At 37.0% G+C, this 17,454-nt stretch overlaps 2 protein-coding genes across 4 annotated transcripts in view; one reads left to right on the forward strand and one right to left on the reverse strand.

Annotated features, from left to right (window-relative positions):
- The window catches only part of GTF2E1 (general transcription factor IIE subunit 1), a 30,333-nt gene extending 29,708 nt beyond the window's left edge, over nt 1-625 (reverse strand). The window contains exon 1 of one of the 3 annotated variants that reach the window (XM_010981597.3): nt 497-625. The gene's annotated coding sequence lies outside the window, so the exon portion shown is untranslated. Of the gene's footprint in view, nt 1-316 lie in introns of all 3 variants that reach the window. The other 2 variants (XM_031455053.2, XM_031455061.2) reach the window with 2 other exon arrangements.
- Nucleotides 626-694: 69 nt separating this feature from the next.
- RABL3 (RAB, member of RAS oncogene family like 3) overlaps nt 695-17,454 on the forward strand; it is a 32,436-nt gene continuing 15,676 nt past the window's right edge. The window contains exons 1-3 of the mRNA XM_010981562.3: nt 695-829; nt 6,284-6,375; nt 17,020-17,149. Of these exons, the coding sequence (XP_010979864.1) occupies nt 784-829; nt 6,284-6,375; nt 17,020-17,149 (268 nt within the window). The 5' untranslated portion in view covers nt 695-783. The remainder of the gene's footprint in view (nt 830-6,283; nt 6,376-17,019; nt 17,150-17,454) is intronic.

The following is a 17,454-nucleotide window of genomic DNA, read 5'->3' on the forward strand; positions in this document are numbered from 1 at the left end:
TAAAAGGAGCGGATGTAGGGAGTCCTGTCATCCTGTACAGATTATTTCAGTACACTACTACTATTCCAGCTCTAAAAAGAACTTGAATTCTACACATCCAACTGGTTTTCTCAGTTACCATATTTCACGGCACTCTGCAGGCCCTCGTACATAAAGAGGCATATCACCGCGAAACCTCCGAAGCAGCTGGCCTCCACCAGCCCGGTTCAGTAATGTTCACCTCCTCCCCACTGTGAGACCCCCGAGACCCTAAATTCCCTCGGACTCTGCCAGGTGAGTCCAGGGGCCACACTCAGCGCAGCCAAGCCCGTCCTACCCGAGGTCGCACATGGGCCGCTCCGGGGTCAATGGTTCTTTGGAGGACCAAGAAGAGAACAAGTCAAGAGAGTAAGGGGGTGGAGGATAGCTAAGGAGAACGGAGCAATGAGGAGAGGACACCTTGAAATGCCACGCCTGGCCAGGGAGCCGAGAACAAGGAACAGGGAACAAGGTTTACCAAAGCGAATCCTCGAACACTCCCACTACAGCTTCCCTCAGCGCCTGAACTACCGGCTTAAACGAGCCACGCCACTCGTGCGACAAAGAAAACGCCCTAATCCTGCGACCAGCTTCGGAAACCACCCGCTACTTTTAGCCAGGCGGGCCAATCAGCACAGTGACGCCTTCAATCAAGACAGTCACGCTCCGATTAGCCAATGACGTTGAAGGCTCCGCCCTCCATACCCAGCTCTGATTGGTCTACAATCCCGGAATAGGCGTTAACCCCAGCAAGGCAGTGGCAAGATGGCGTCTCTGGATCGGGTGAAGGTACTGGTGTTGGGAGACTCAGGTGAGCCGCTTAACCCAACCTTGGGGCTCCCGACACTTTTGAGTTATCCGAGAATCCTCCCCTTTCGCTCTCCCCCATCTCCCCACCGCAGCCAACTGACTCTGACCTGTGGCTGAAATCCCTCTCAAGACCCAAAGACTACGTTTCCCAGAGGACTTTGCTCTATTTGACGAAGCAGCGGCGTATCACGGGTGGGGGGCGCAGCGCCCAGGCCTTTTCGCGGCTTTCGCAGGTTTCTCGTCGGTCTCGGGCGACCGCAGCCAAGTGATCCTTTGTTTTAAAAGATATGGAGATACTGAGTATTGGGCGCTGGGCTGAGACGGAAGTTAGGACCGTCTCAAACAGATTTTGTTAATTAAGGAAATCAGAGTACACTAAGAAGAATGACATTGTTACAAGTGTTTTGCATATTTTAACTCCTTTAATCCTGAGATCAGCCCTCCTACCCCATTTTACGGATGAGAAAAGTGAGGCGGAGAGATGTAAAGGACAACTGGTTTGAACCCAGAGTTCACGTACTTCAGACAGTAACCTATATTATTTAATGAAATATTAAATTTCAAAGTCCTGTTTTGCTCTCAGCTGGGCTTCTTGATTTTTATGTTCTCTTTAATCTTATTGCAAACCGATTATATGCTAGGTTGTAAGAAATAGAGAAATTAAAAGGGCCATATTATGAAGCAGCTGGGACTTAATGCTGAGCCCTGTTTAATCCTAGTGTTAAAATTCTTTTGATACCTTGGACGTTTGAGAACTGAAATTGAAGTCTGCGTTTCCCCCTCCTTCACTTCACTATCCTGTTATTCATAACTTCCACTCTTAAGCGCCTTTAGAACTTGAAATAAATGGTAACCTTGCATTTCATAGATGCACTTTTGTGGGGTTGACCTTTGGATGCTGCTGTGAGCGAAGACATTTTGTCAGTTGCTTGGAGGTGGAAAGAACATACTCCGGAGAGCTTGAAAACTAACCTTCCCAAACTGAATAAAATTGTTGAGGGGAGGAGGTTAAGAACCTTTCACATTGCCTGAAGATCATTTGCCTTACAAAGAGCATCATTTAATATTCCATTCAGAAAGTTGCATTATGAAGTTCTATGAAGATAATCCAATTTATGTCAACTTTAGTTCTTTGACTTGAAATAGTGAAGTTAATTTAATAAAAACACTCAGTTTTACAGATAAAGAAGGCAATGGTGATCTAAATGGACTTCACAAAAGTATCACCAAGTAGAATTTAGAACTGGAATCCAGAGCTAACAGAGAGTTCTTCATGTTATGTGAAGTAGATGTTCTCTGTCATTTATAATTCCCTTTCTGTTGCATCTAACAATCCCTTCATGTTACATATTGTTCGAACTAGTCATTTTATTCTCTCCCCTCCCCCTACAAAAAAACTGAAATACTTACTACATAGCAGGCACTGAGTTAGGTACTAGAGTTATAACTGTGGCATCAATGCATTACATAACAGGGTTGAATTATCTGCTGCATTGAATTTGGAAAAGTGATCAGGCAATTAGTAAGCTTTTTGACATTATTATTATAGTTCAGTTGTAAAACAGAAGACAACCATGCCCACTAGGAAAGTGATTGATCTTGTTACTCATTCACTGATGTTAGGCTGTATGTGCAAAGTCAGTTATTGCTTTTTTATCAGTTCTCTTTTAACAGTGATTTGCTATCTGACAGATTAGAATATACTTTTTACACTTCATTTGTCTTTGTACTCAAACTTCAAAGTTTACTTTTGAATAAAGGCTTATTGCCTCTGTGAAATTTTAAGGATTTCACAAATATATAAAGGAATGACTTGGGTTTAGAAATTTGTTTGTGTCACCTAGAGATATTTGATAATTTAGTAAGAAATCCTGAAAGTCTCACCAACATACATATACTCTTTTCTCTTCTTTCCGAGATGAGGGATGAGCTTAACACATTACCAGCTCTATTTGGAGCTGGCATTTATTTGATTATATTGAACTTTTTTTTCCCCAGCAAATCAAGTGCATTCTTCTGATCTAATTTAGTTCTAATGATAAAAACAGAATCAGACCCTCCCAAAATTCTTAAAGAAGTCAAATAGCCACTATTCATGGTACTTCAGTTGTTCTTACTTTAGAGTCCATCCACTGTTAGCGCTTGTCACCCAATGCAGTTAATTCTTGGAGAGCTATATAGTATTACTGCGTAGAGATGTTTACCCTACACAGTGAAGCTTAACTGGAAGCTCAAGCCTTCTATCAAGCTGATGACTACATGCCTAGCTATAAGCCTCCAACATAGATGAACCTACATGCAAACACAAAAATCAGCAATATGCCCTGAGGCCATAGATATCAGATGCAATGCAGTAAATACAAAGCTGTTTGATTACTCAAAAATCTTACATGCCTGTATGTAAAAAAAAAAATTAATGAAAGGGAAATCTGGGAAAATGTTTGACTCAATTACGTGAGCAGCTAATATATAAAGAGGTCATGTAAATTGATAACACTAAAACCTAATAGATAAATGGGTAGAGCAATGAATAGATAATTCATAGAGAAGAGACACAACTGATTAGCAAAGATGATCATTATGTGTATCTTTACCAGAAAGTAAAGAAATGCAGACTAAAGTACAATGTCACTTTTTTGTGTCTTATAAACTAACAAAAAAAGTAACTACATGCTATTGAGGTACAACAAGCAAGACCTGCAGGCTTATGTATATAGCTGGTGGCAGAGTAACAAGATAAAAGTTGACAATAGATATCAAGAACTTTAAATATTGATCTCCTTTTACACATTAATTTCACTTCTGGGAAGGTATACTAAGAAAATACTTTAAATTTTAATCAAAAGTTTAAACAGATCTTTTCTTAGCATCATGTTTGAAACACCCTAATATCTAATAATGAGAAAATGGTTAAATAAATCATTGTGCCTACTCTTTGAACTACTATGGAGACATTAAAAATGTTTATGAAGATTCTGTAATAACATGGAAAATTTTTGCCATTAAATAAATACTAAGGCCCTGTTCTGAGTACTGGGAATAAAAACTATGAGTAAAACCCAGTCCCAGCCCTCAAAGAACTTAAAATTTAGCAGATGGAATAAAATCTATAAACAAGCAAGCGTGATAGTGTATTTTAAGTACTTTCTAGGAAAATATACAGTGTGCAGTGGAGATGCAAAGAATGGTGAATGATGTGCTTAATTCTACCTGCATGGAGTCAGAAAAGTCTTTATAACTAGAATGATGCTATGTCTTGAAAGATTAATTCACCAGGCCAGTGGGAGAGAGGAAATGGAAGGGGAGAATGGGTAGGATATTTCAGACAAAACCAGCTGTGTAAGTAAAGGCTTATGTTTCATTGTTTTCTTTTTTTAATATATTTTTATTGAAGTATAGTCAGTTTACAGTGTTGTGCCAGTTCTGGTGTACAGCACAATACTTGAGTCACACTGGTCAGAATAGCCATCATTCAAAAGTCCACAAACAATAAATGCTGGAGAGGGTGTAGAGAAAAGGGAACCCCTATTATACTGTTGGTGGGAATGCAGTTCGGTGCAGCCACTGTGGAAAACAGTATGGAGATTCCTCAAAAGACTAAAAGTAGACTTACCATATGATCCAGCAATCCCACTCCTGGACATATATCCAGAGGGAAACTTAATTCAGAAAGCTACATGCACCCCAGTGTTCATAGCAGTACTATTTACCATAACCAAGACATAAAAACAACCTAAATATCCATCAACAGATGACTGGATAAAGAAGCTGTGGTATATTTATACAATGGAATACTACTCAGCCTTAGAAAATAATAATAAAAATGTCATTTGCAGCAACATGGATGGACCTAGAGAATGTCATTCTAAGTGAAGTAAGCCAGAAAGAGAAAGAAAAATACCACATGATATCACTTATATGTTGAATCTAAAAAAAGACAAATGAACTTTTATTTCATTGTTTTAAGTATACTGTGTACATTTTGTATATATTCACAATAACAACCTGCTTATAGAAAAACCCTGCTTATGAAATGAAATCTACATGTTGACAATACTGCTCTTCAGGTGATTTTTTTCTTCTTTTTTCTATACTTTCTAGATTGTATGTAAATATAACTTTATAGTAGTGTTAGGTCCATACTCAATAATTCACACAAAAAGGTGGTCTAAATTTATGGTACAACTAGTGATGCATAAAGATTCACGAACTATGCTTGTCATAATGGAATCCCAAAATGTGTTAACTGAAAGAGTAACTCTACACACAAATATGCAGGGATAGCTCATTCCTTTTCCTCTTCATACAGATCTCCAAATACTAGCCCCAGCATTAGTAACTTGAGTATCCTGAACCCAGGAAATCTATAAGAAAAGAAAGTCTGCCCTACTGAATGGAGAGGATATTTGCAAATGACATACATGATAAGGGGATATCCAAAATATGTAAAGAACTCATACAACTCAATATCAAAAACAATCTAGTTTAAAAATGGGCAGAAGACCTGATAGACCATTTTCCAAAGAATACATACACATGAAAAGATGCTCAATATCTCTATCAGAGAAATGCAAAGCAAAACCACAATGAGATATCACCTCACATCTTTGAAATGGCTATCATCAAAAAGACAACAAGTGTTGTTGAGGATGTGGAGAAAAGGGAATACTTACATGCTGTTAGTGGGATTGTAAATTAATGCAGCCACTATGGAAAGCAGTATGGAGGCTCCTCAAAAAATTAAAAATAGAACTACTGAATGTATGATCCAGCAATTCCACTTCTGGGTATTTACCTGAAGAAAACAAAAACACTAATTGGAAAAAATGTATGCACCCCTGTGTTCATTGCCACATTATTTACAATAGTCAAGATGTGGAAGCAACCTGTGTCCATAGATAGATGAATGGATAAAGAAAATGTATGTGTGTGCGTGGAATATTACTCAGCCATAAAAAGAATGAAATCTTGCCATTTTCAACAACATGGATGGATTTAGAAGGTATTATGCCAAGGGAAATAAATCAGACAGAGAAAGACAAATATTATATATCACTTACATTTGGAATCTAAAGAAATAAAGCAAATAAATGAACAAAACAAAATGAAAACAGACTCAGATGCAGAGGACTAATTGGTAGTTGCTAGGAAGAGTAAGAGAGGGGTGAAATAGGTACAGGGAATTAAGAGGTACAGACTTTCAGTTATGACTGGGGAGCAAGACCCCACATTCTGTGTTTCCACAAGCCCTCCAGGGGATTTTGGTGCTAAAGTTGAGAGAACCAGTATTCTTAACCATCTTTATTAATAAAGCTTATTAAATGGTTGTGGCATGAACACCCTTTAAATTACCATGCTTTTCATATCATTATTACTGCATATACTCAGTCTCCCTTTTGCCATAATAGATTTCAGCATGACTTTTATATGACTGTAGTTCTTGTGTCTTTTACAGGTGTTGGGAAATCTTCACTAGTTCATCTTCTGTGCCAAAATCAAGTTCTGGGAAATCCATCATGGACTGTGGGCTGCTCAGTAGATGTCAGAGTATGTGTTTCTTATATTTTAGTTTTCCAGTGTCATATTAAAGATAATTCCTTCAAACTGATCAAATGATCAAATTACAGCACTGTAGTCAAGGCTAGTAACAATAATAGCTGGGCTTTATTAAGCACCAACTCTGTGCTAGATACTATGTCAAATGTTGAACACTTATTTTGCTTTTTTAGTCTTTTAAACTGACATATAGTTGCAAAAATTAAGGCATAGAGAAGGTAAAGTAACTTGATCAAATTCATTCTGTTCATAAGAAACAGAGTCAAGATTTGATACCACTTAGTCTGAGGCCAGAAACTTCAGTTTTAATGACTATGCTATACATCTAGAATTCACTTAACATACTCCATAAATAATTCTGCCTAAGCCTTTGTCACTAAGACAGCCAACTTTTGGCTAGAATTGTAGTGCGCAGACAAAAGCTTCTAGAGCTTCCTGTCTAGGTCATCTGTCCCACCTCACATTTAGGAAACACAGGGCAGTTTCCACTTTATTAACTATCTTCCCAGATGTTGTTGGTCTTCCTAATTCTGCCTAGTCCTGTCCGAGGCTCCCCTTCTGCTGGCATACCTGTTTCCATTGAGTTAAGAAATAAATAGGGAGGTAGCTAGCTAGATTGAGAGTTATTTTCCTTCAGTTCCTTGAAGCTATTGTTCCACAGTCTGTGACATATTGCTGATTAGAAATCTTCTGTCAGCCTAATTATTATTCCTTTTTAAGGTAATTTCTTCCCTCTAGTTGCTTTAGAAAAAAATTTGTCTTGTCTTTGATGTTCTGTAGTTCTGCTAACCTATGCCTGGGGTGGATTAGTGTCTAATCATCTTGTTCAGAAGTTGTGTGTCTCATGTCTGTCTTCATTTTTCAAAATTTTTAGCCATTATCTGTTTGCTACTTTCATTCCCTCTATCATCTTCTTTTGAATTTCTGTTGTATTTTTGTCCTCCTCATCTTTTAATTGCATTTTCATGTTTTCTGTTCTTTCTCCTTGGTGTATTCTGGATGGTGTACTCATACCTGCCTTCCAGTTAACTAAGAATCTCTTCAGCTATGTCTAATCTGTTTTTTAATATACCCACTCAGTTTTGCATTTCAGTAACTGTAATTTTTAATTTCTAGATGTTCCTTTTGGTTCTTTTTCAAGTGTCAAAATTGTTCAAAATATTCTGATCTTTCATTATGGTTTTACCTTTTATTTTAATCATTATTTTCAACATAATATTTCATGGTTTCTTTTGAATTGTTCTTTTTTTTTCTGGGTAGGTGATAGATTTCCTATTTGATGTATATGCTGACTCTACTTCATGGGAATGTACCTCTTCTATGATCTGCAATTCTTTGAAAATACCTGCATCTTCAGCAGGATTTTTTTCCCCTCTTCCCTTTGGAAATCTTGTATGGTTTGTTGTGAGGGTACAGTGCCTTTCCATTTCTGTTGCTGCCAGAGCCCTAGAGATTTCAGTGATCATTGTAATTTCTCATCATGGAATTTCCATGCCACCTTGATAATGTAAATGCCCCCAATATCTGATTGTGGTCTCCATTTTTTATTGACTTTTCATCTCTTTGTCATCCCTACTCAAGGTCTCTGACAAAAAGGTTTTCCTGCTTCCCTGAGCCAGTGGACAGTTTTTCCTGCTCTCTTTCACTGACTGGCTGCTCATCAAGGGTCCACATTTCACGAAGGAAATCTGTATTTTGTCATTCACCTGCATATACTCTTTCCTTTAAAGCTGGAAAACAGATCGCTATTCTTGGATGGGCACTAAAACTCCGGGGACCAACCCCTGAAGCTGTATATGAATCTGGGTCAGGTCCCACTTTGCACTCTAAGTTCTTTCCTCATTTCTAGCATCTGGGGAATTTCCTTTTCTTTCTCTTGAGCTTGTCCTTTTTATTTTTAAAAAATATTTTAATGGTATTTCCATGAATTTGAAATCAGAGGGGACCTGTCTGTGTCATTTCAGCCTGCCATGTTCCCAAATTGTTAGATATGGAAGAAAACACACATTTTTAAATATAAGGGTAGAGGAATACTCTACTGAAAGTAGCTTTGGAGAGTATTCAAGGTATTTCCAATTTTTAAATTCCAGGGTAATTAGAATGTGGAAGAGTGAACAGCATCCACATGAGAGAGCAGTAGGAGAAGTTGTGTCTTCAGGATAGAGACTTACATCAGCTAATACAGTGAGGTTGAAGATAAGGATATAATGGAATTTTATTACCCAGGAGTAAGGTTCCAGGTGAATAAGGGAAAGATTTGGAGGAAGGAAACAATTGGGGTTGAGTAATGGGTAGAAAGCAGTTTGGGAATGGAATACAAGAAAGCAGTTTGGGAATGGAATACAAGAAATCAGTTACAGTGTGTGGTAACTGAGGATAACAGGGATGTAAAATTTCTTGCGTGTAGCTGGTGGCAAAATTTCAAAAGAGACTTTATATTAGCAGTGCCCTGTATATGAAGGTGGAAACTTAGGGTTATATCTGCAAGGAGTATTTCTGTTAAGTCCCAGAGAGCAGATCGGTATGAGATTAGTTAGTTCTCAAGACTGACCAAGTTTTAGAAGTAACAGTAGCAGTTTCCTTTGGAAACCACTGCTTTTGGAGAAAGTGAAATTGGAATTCCCTTGAGTTAGCTTTTGAAAGACTGCAGATTTTTGAACTTCCTCCATAGTTCCAGGGAACATTGGGGAGCACATAAAACTGCCCAAAGGGAGACTGGAATAAAGGCTACAGTAGTCGAAGACAAGTGTCATGTAATAATGTAACATTTTACTGAAAAGAGTGTGTTACTGACTCCTTTAAAGCCAGTCTGGCCTGAATTGCATTATTGTGGAAGAGTAGGGCATGTGGGGCTGAAAGTGATCTTGCTTTTATTACTCTTCATTGAATTGGGGTGGTTGATCTGTCCTCTGTCTTTGAGAAGAATGTATTTCTTGAGTGACAACGTAAGTAAAAGGCATTTTTAAGTGATAATCTTAAGGAAAGTTCTGATAGACATGTAAATCATTTTGACTATTATAATAAAGTGAAAGTTCTTACCTCTGGCAAGAATGATTAAATCTACTGAAGCCTTTACCTAAATAACTTGGAAGAACACTTTCTTCTGTAGCATCTTTTGTGTTGCAATTACAGCTTCTGTGTTACTGAAACCTGTGAGAGGGAATCTCTGGAGTCAGTAGAGATCCATGAATACACACCCTTAAAAACAGTTGCCCCATTTAGCTCATTTCACATGTTAAGAGCCAACTAAAAATAGATGGTAAAGGTGATAATGTAGTTGTTTAATTTCAAGTGCTGGGTGAAGCTAATGAGCTTAAAGTATAAAGTCTGTATTCAGTAATTATTAACATTTTGGATTTAGTATGTAATACAGAGTATTTGTAACTGAACTGAAGGGAAAAGGGGAAAAAAGTTTTACTTTGTGGTAGTCTTCATTCATCACTGTGTTCTAATTTTGTTGCCCTAAGTCCAAAGGGACCAATATAAATGCATGGCTACTCTTAATTATGAAAGCAAGACTTACAGAATTTAATCTTTTCACAAATTATAAATAAGGAAATCGATTTGTCATTTCTAGTTCACTTTAATGGGGTTTTAACTCTAATTTACACATTGTGTACAATCAATATTTGTTGAATTCCTCTTTGGACAGCATAACAATGCAAGCACTGGGGAGAATTTTTTTTAAAGGCAGACTTCTTCACTAAGAATATGATGTAGGATCTAGTAGGTGGGACAAGGTTTTTATATAAATGATCTTTGAGATAACAATAATAATGAATGATGGCTTTAATTTTTTTTAGTGCTTACTTTGACTCAGCATCTATGTTATATACTAAGTCATTTAATGTTTACAACCCCTTGCGGTCGGTGCTGTTAGTTTTCCTGTTTGGCACATGAAGCATCTGAGGCACAGAAGTGTTCAATGATTTGTCCAAGATCACAAGGCTAGTAAGTGATGGAGGTGGAATTCAAACCTAGACAGTCTGGTTCAAGAGCCTGTGTTCTTGATCACTACTCTGCACTGCCTCTTGTTCCAGAATGGTATTGAGAAAAAGATATTCTAATGCTGTTAAATACAGTAACCACTGGCCTGTTGCAGCAATTTACATTCAAATGAACTAAAATTAAAAATTTATTTCCTCAGTTGAACTAGCCATATTTCAAATGCTCAATAGACACACATTGCTGGTGGTTACTATACTGGACATTTCCATCATCATAGAAAGTTCTGTGGGATCACACTGATATAGAACATAAGTGTTACAGCAGTTGAGGAGAGAAAGTAAGGTGCTTGTACAGAATGGAAAATTATACTGGATGCTAATGATTGAACGAGCTGGCAATGGACAAATGGACTATTCCTTAGGAAAGAGGACATATATTACAGGTGAAAGAGAAGGAAATGATCATAAATTCAGCTCTGAACATGAGGAAGGCAGATATCTGTGAGCTATCCAGCTGAAACTGTCTAGAAAGCATTTGGGGTGCTGAAGCTCAAGAGAGAATTCTGAGTTGGAATCATCTGTACAGGGGTAATCCTGAACCATGAGAGCTGATGAGTTCTTCAAAAAGAAAAATTTAGAAAGAGAAGAGCTGAGGGAGAGCCTTGAGGTATATTTAGAGAGTTGACTATGAAAAGAGGGGTCAGAGAAAGATTGCTCAGAGAATTAGGAGGGATAGCCAAGGTGATGAAATACCACAAGAGCAAAAGAGAGATGAGAATTTCATAGGAGGGACTGACTTTTAGTATGAAATAATATAGATATAGAGACTGAGAGGGGAAAAAGTTGAATTTGGTGATGATGAAGTTAGTGCTGACTTGAAAGTGCAGTGGAATGTTAGTGGCAGAAACCAAATGATAAAAGTAGGCAGAGAGGAAAGAGACAGGTTTAAATCAACCTTTCACAAAATTTAAAGGTTAAATAAAGAAGCAAGTGGGTACAGAAAAGAAGGGGAAAGTGAAGGGTTTTTTTTTGTTTTTTTGTTTTTTTGTTTTTATATAGAGGAAATGAGTTTGGCTGAAGGGAAAAGAAGATAACTGATACCTACTGGGTATCAGACACTGCAAAGAATTGGAAGTACAGCAGTGAATGAGATAAATTCAATTCCTGCTCCCCTGTTGCACTCTCATTGACTTTTTCTATCCTTCTTTCTTTTCTCTGAACCCTCCCCTAAGACCTCCTACCTTCCTGCCTGTCTTTAATAATAATTCTGCAGGCACACATACTAAATTAAACTTACTAGGAAACATCTACAGCATCCACTCCTCTTTCCTATGTGTATCATCTTCCTTACTAATGAGGTAAAGGACTAAAGAAAAAAAAACTAGTTTGTTTCTACTTTTTAAAAATTACAAAGAATAAACTCTTCAAATGAGACCAAACCTCCTGTATAGTCTTAATTTGGTTTCCAGTAAAAAGTCAAGAGGTGAGTAAATGAGAAGTACTGAAGTGATAGTGTGGTTCCTTTTCCCATTTGATGATCAGCTCATACTGTTGCTACCTGTTGAGAAAATCCTTCCTTGTATAGCTCTAAGTCTGTAATGACTTTACGTATCAGATCCTTGATGACCTGATTTAAATATAAACCACATTTCTTTCAGTTTGGCATTACCTCCCATCATGTTGGGATCTTAGTATAGCACCCAGGTACCACTTATTGTGTCAAGAGCAATCCTTGTTATAATGTCAAGCTTTCCCTTGGAGATCACTCACTCATAAAAGATATAATGTCATAGCTACAAGCTACAAGCCACGGTTTAAAGTTCTTAGGACTCATTACATTTAAATTAACTTAAACTTAGTATTAATTGAGCAGTTTGGAAAGGAAGAAAGGCATCGTCTCTTCTAATTCTGGAAGGAAACATGAAAAGATTTGATTATGGAATTTTGTGGTAAAGAAAAGTACAGATAAGTGGGTCAGTCTGGCTTGGGAGCATGTGTAGTCAGAAGGGAGCTGTCTAACAGACTTGGTACATTGTAAGGCGAAGAGGTCATGCGACCTGGAAATTATATTACATAATGGCTATTCTGGGAGGGGTTACAGTCTTTTAGAGGAGGCAACATTAGACATTTGAAATAATTTTAGAGAAAAAAGTGATATACTAAAATGGTTACCAAACTGAATTATGCATCAGAATCACCTAGAGATCTTTCTTTAAAAATACAGATTTTTGAGCCCTACCCCAGAAGCTTCAGGAGTTGTCCAGAAATCTATATTTTTTTCCCAAGCCCTTCTATTGGTTCTGATTTAGTTCACCCTCAGAACTGTGCTTGAGAAGCACTGGAATTCAGTAAAATAGTGAACTAAACATAATAAGACCTTGGAGGATGAGATATCTTGAATTTATTCCTTGATTTAAACAAAAATATCCAAGCATCTAATATGTGCAAAGTATTATGCTATTTTCTGGGCCTGCAAAGATGAATAGTACATGGTCCCTGCCCTTAAGCTCAGAGTCTAATAAAATAGATTTCAGTAGATAAGTAAGACAGTGTGGTTAGTGAAATGATAGAACTGTGCAGGATGTTATGGGAGTAAATAGGAGGAGTACCTATCGTGCCCTGGCTGATTTTGGAGCCAGGGAAAGGGGGGCAGGATCAGCAAAGTTTCAATAAAGTGGTTGAGCTTTTTGATAACAGGTAACTGACTCTTTATAACACCTTGTATTGTTCATTTCAATGATTTTGCTTGGAAATCTAGATAACATTATACATCTCCCTGCTTTTGTAAACAAAATTCATATAGTTTTAACATTTTTATTGATGATTTAGCATGATCACATATTATCAGTTATTTATACCATATGGCAAAACAGTGATACCTTTTATCACAGTGTACAGGATTACTTTTTATTATCCACAGTTGTCCCCAGCTGCTGTGATTTTGCAATACCCGTTTTTCTGTCCTGTCTTCTTTGTTGCCAGTCTGATAATTGTTTTCTCTCAATGTCAGTGTGACTGTCTGTAGAAGATCTTATTTACTTAAACTTTTCCATGGACAAAAAGATTTGGACGAAAAAATATGAATAAGTAAAAAGTGGGAAGCATTCTGTTAAAAATAGAATGTGCATTTTATGACATCTATTTTAACTACTCAGCTATCTTGCTTTTTCTCATTTCAAAGCCATTTAATATACATAATACAACTCCTTCATTTTATAAGCAAAGAAACTAAGACTCAAAGATATCAGGGATAATCAGTAGCAATCAAGGAATATAGTCTAGGCCTCCTGATACCAAATAGTTCCATTCTATAAAATCAAGTTCTTAACTAGGGGTTACAGCAAAATAGTGGAAAATTGCTCCAAATTATGCATGCCAAGGACTGGATCCCAAAGTTACTGATTCAGTAAGTCTGGCATGTATATTTTTTAAAAGGACTTTTATTTCAGCTTAATTGAGATATTGTTGACAGATAAGTAAAATATTTAAGGTGTATATCATAATGATTTACTGTATTCTTATATATTATGAAAAGATTCCTCCCATCCAGTTAATTAGTGCATCCATCACCTCACATGTTCATTTATTTATTCATTTGGTGAGAACATTCAACTTCTCTCAGCATGTTTTAATTATACAATAGAGTGTTTTCAACTATAGTCACCATATCATACATTAAGATCCTCAGACCTTATTCATCTTATGAGTGAAAATTTGTACCTTTTTACCAACTTCTCCCCATTTCCCCTATCCCCCCCAATTCCTCACAACTGTTTTTCTGTTTTGTTTCTATGAGTTTGACTTTCTATTTAGATTCCATATAAATGATAGCATGCAGTATTTTTTTCTCTGTCTCGCTTATTTTACTTAGTATACTTCCTTCTAGTTCTAACCATGTTGTTGCAAATGGCAGGATTTCCCTTTTTCTAATGGCTGAATAATATTCCTATATATATATAATCACATCTTCTCTATTCATCCATTGATGGACACTTGAATTGCTTTCATATCTTGGCTTTTGTGCACAGAACATGGGAGTGCACATATCTCTTCAGCATCCTGTTTTCGTTTCCTTTGGATATATACTCAGAAGTGGGATTGCTGGATCATATGGTAGTCCTGTTTTTAACTTTTTGAGGAACCTCTCTTCTGTTTCCGTAGTGGCCGAACCAATTTACATTCCCACCAACAGTGCTTAAGGGTTGTCTTTCTCCACATCCTCGCCAACGCTTGTTATCTCTTGTCTTTTTGATATCAGCCATATTAACAGGTATGAGGTGCTATTTCATTGTACTTTTGATTTGCATTTCCCTGCTGATAGGGATATTGAGGACCTTTTCATGTATTTGTTGGCCAAACGTTTGTATGTCTTCTTTGAAAAAAATGTCTAGTCAGTTCCTGTGCCCATTTTTAAATTGGATTGTTTGTTTTTTTTGCTATTGAATTGTATGATTTCTTTATATATTTTGGATACTAACCCCTTATCAAATATTTGTAAATATTTTATCCCATTCCACAGGATGTCTTTTCTCTTTGCTGCTGGTTTCCTTTGCTGTGTAGAAGCTCTTATTGTGATGTAGTCCCACTTGTTTATTTTTTGCTTTTGTTGACATGTGTTTTTCTTAAAAAAAAATTCTTGGAAGATTCTGATGTACACCTCTGAACCACTATACTATAATCTGGCTCTTAGCTGTATTCTAATAGATAAGGTTGCTATATATCAGATTTTGTTTCCAAATAGTAATATAGCACAGGCAATAAATGCTTATAGAGTCTAGACCATGAGAAAGGGAGAGATTTTGGAGTTTACTCTGAGAAAGAAGGTCATTGGAGGGTTTTGAATTGAAGAAGGATATGATCTAACTTGCATTTTAAAAAGATTACTTATTTGTATGGAAAACAAATGGGGGTAGAGAGGTACTGAGTAGGGTGAGGCTCTAGTGGGGAGATCGGTTATGAGATGGTTACCTTAATTGAGACAAAGAGATGGATAAGGGCTTTGAAGATGGTAATAGTGGAAATGGTGGGAAGTGGGTTTTGGGATACGTTTTTAAGGCAAAAGGAATAGGATTTGCTGACAAATCAGATATGCAGTAGGAGAAGAGTTAAGTATCACTCAACTTTTTGGCCCTTCAAGTAACTCAAAGGCTAGACTTGCCTTTTACTGAGTCAGAGAAAACTGGGAGAAGAAAAGGTTTGGGAGGAAGATTGGAATATTATTTTTAGATATGTTAAATTTGAGGTTCCTATTAGATGTCCAAATTGTAGTCCAGTGGATATGGTAGTCTAAAGTTCAAGGTACTGGTCCAGGATGGATGTAAATTTGGAATTTATCAACATAATTATAACATTTTAAATCATAAAGTTAGATGAAAGTGTCAACAGAATAAGTGTTGATAGAGAAGAGATCCATGAACTAAACCTTGGAAGACCCTAACAATTACAGGTTAGAGGGATAAGGACAATCCAAATGGAGATTGAAAAGGATTAGCCAATGAGGTGGGAAGAAGAGCAGGAGAGTGATATCCTATAAGTTAAGTGAAGAAAGTATTGAAAGACAGAGGAGTGATTAGTTTTATCAGATGGTAGAGTAAGATGAAAAGTGTTCATTGATCACTGGATTTAGCAATGTGGAAGCCATTAGTGACCTTGATAAGGAATATTTCAGTGGGGTGATTGGGGCAAAAGGTGTGGCAGGAATGAGTTCAAAAGAGAATATAAGGAAAAGAATTAGAGACAGTTGAGAACAGACAACTCTTTGGAGGGCTTTTGCCCTCCAGGGAATAGAGAAGTGGTATGGTAGCTGGAGGAAGACATGGGGTCAAGAGATGGTTATTTTAAGGTGGGAAAAATTATAGCATGTTTGTATGCTGGTGGGACTTATCCAACAGAGAGGGAAAATTTGATGATAGAAGGAAGATTTGATAGAGCTATCTCTTTGATAAGAAAGAAGAGATGGGATTTCATGTATAAGAAGGGGTTTTGGCCTTAGGGACACTGACAGTTTATAATAGCTGGAGGGAAAGCAGATTATATGGGTACAGATGCAGGGAGGTGGACAGATAAGGAAAGAGCAGGTTGTAGACATTCTCTTCTGATTGCTTCTGTCTCCAGAAGCAAGGTCATTACCTGTGCTTGAGGATAGGGAAGAGATATTAGAAATTTCACAAAGAGGTGAGAGTGTGAAACAGTTATCTAGGAAAGGAAAAGAGGAAATGGACTATGGAACTGATTGAAGGACAGCTCCAAAGGTAGACTTGAATTTAAAATGAATCCAGTCAGCTTGAATGTTTATTTTTCTGGGCATTATGTTTACCTAGCTAGGTTACAGACACAGAATTGATATAATCAGGGCTGGAATTTTGTCAGATGAATACTGTGTGAGAGAGGTAAACGAGTGACTGAAATGGCAAAGAGTGGAATTTATGCTTAGTTAGGAAGGAAGTGAGGATTTGGAAGTAGAAGGGGGTACTTTGAAAGGTGTTCTAATCTAATGAACTATAGTGACCTATGGGATCAAAGATTATTATTAGAGTTGGAGTATTAGAGGGAGGAAGCTACAAAGACAGATTAGAGAGCCAGAGGGTAAGATGCTGATATGGAATGTCCAATACTTTAAACTGGAATGAGGGTGCTTACCAGTTTTCTTAGTGGCTATAGTAATTATTTTGATGGATTTATTTGCTAGGTTCATGACTACAAAGAAGGAACACCAGAAGAGAAGACCTACTATATAGAATTATGGGATGTTGGAGGCTCTGTGGGCAGTGCCAGCAGTGTGAAAAGCACAAGAGCAGTTTTCTACAACTCTGTAAATGGTAAAGCATTTTTTACTTTTACCATATATTAATGATCTTGGAGGACAGGTCATCTGATACAGAATGCTGTGAATGTTGGTCTCTTAATCTGAGAAAGATCTAATGTACTCACAACTCTTAGTTTACATCTGCATGTGACATTCCAGTTTGTGTTTCTAGACTCTAACCATGTAATTCAGAACATTAAATATTTGCTTCTTCTGAGTGTTTCTATTTATATTATTGTCATAAACTAAATATTGAGAAATAAAATTATATTTTGAGTACTTAAAATAAAACACGGAACTTTCCAAAACACTGTCCCC

Source organism: Camelus dromedarius, chromosome 2 (assembly GCF_036321535.1).
Source record: "Camelus dromedarius isolate mCamDro1 chromosome 2, mCamDro1.pat, whole genome shotgun sequence".
Lineage (NCBI taxonomy): Eukaryota > Metazoa > Chordata > Mammalia > Artiodactyla > Camelidae > Camelus > Camelus dromedarius.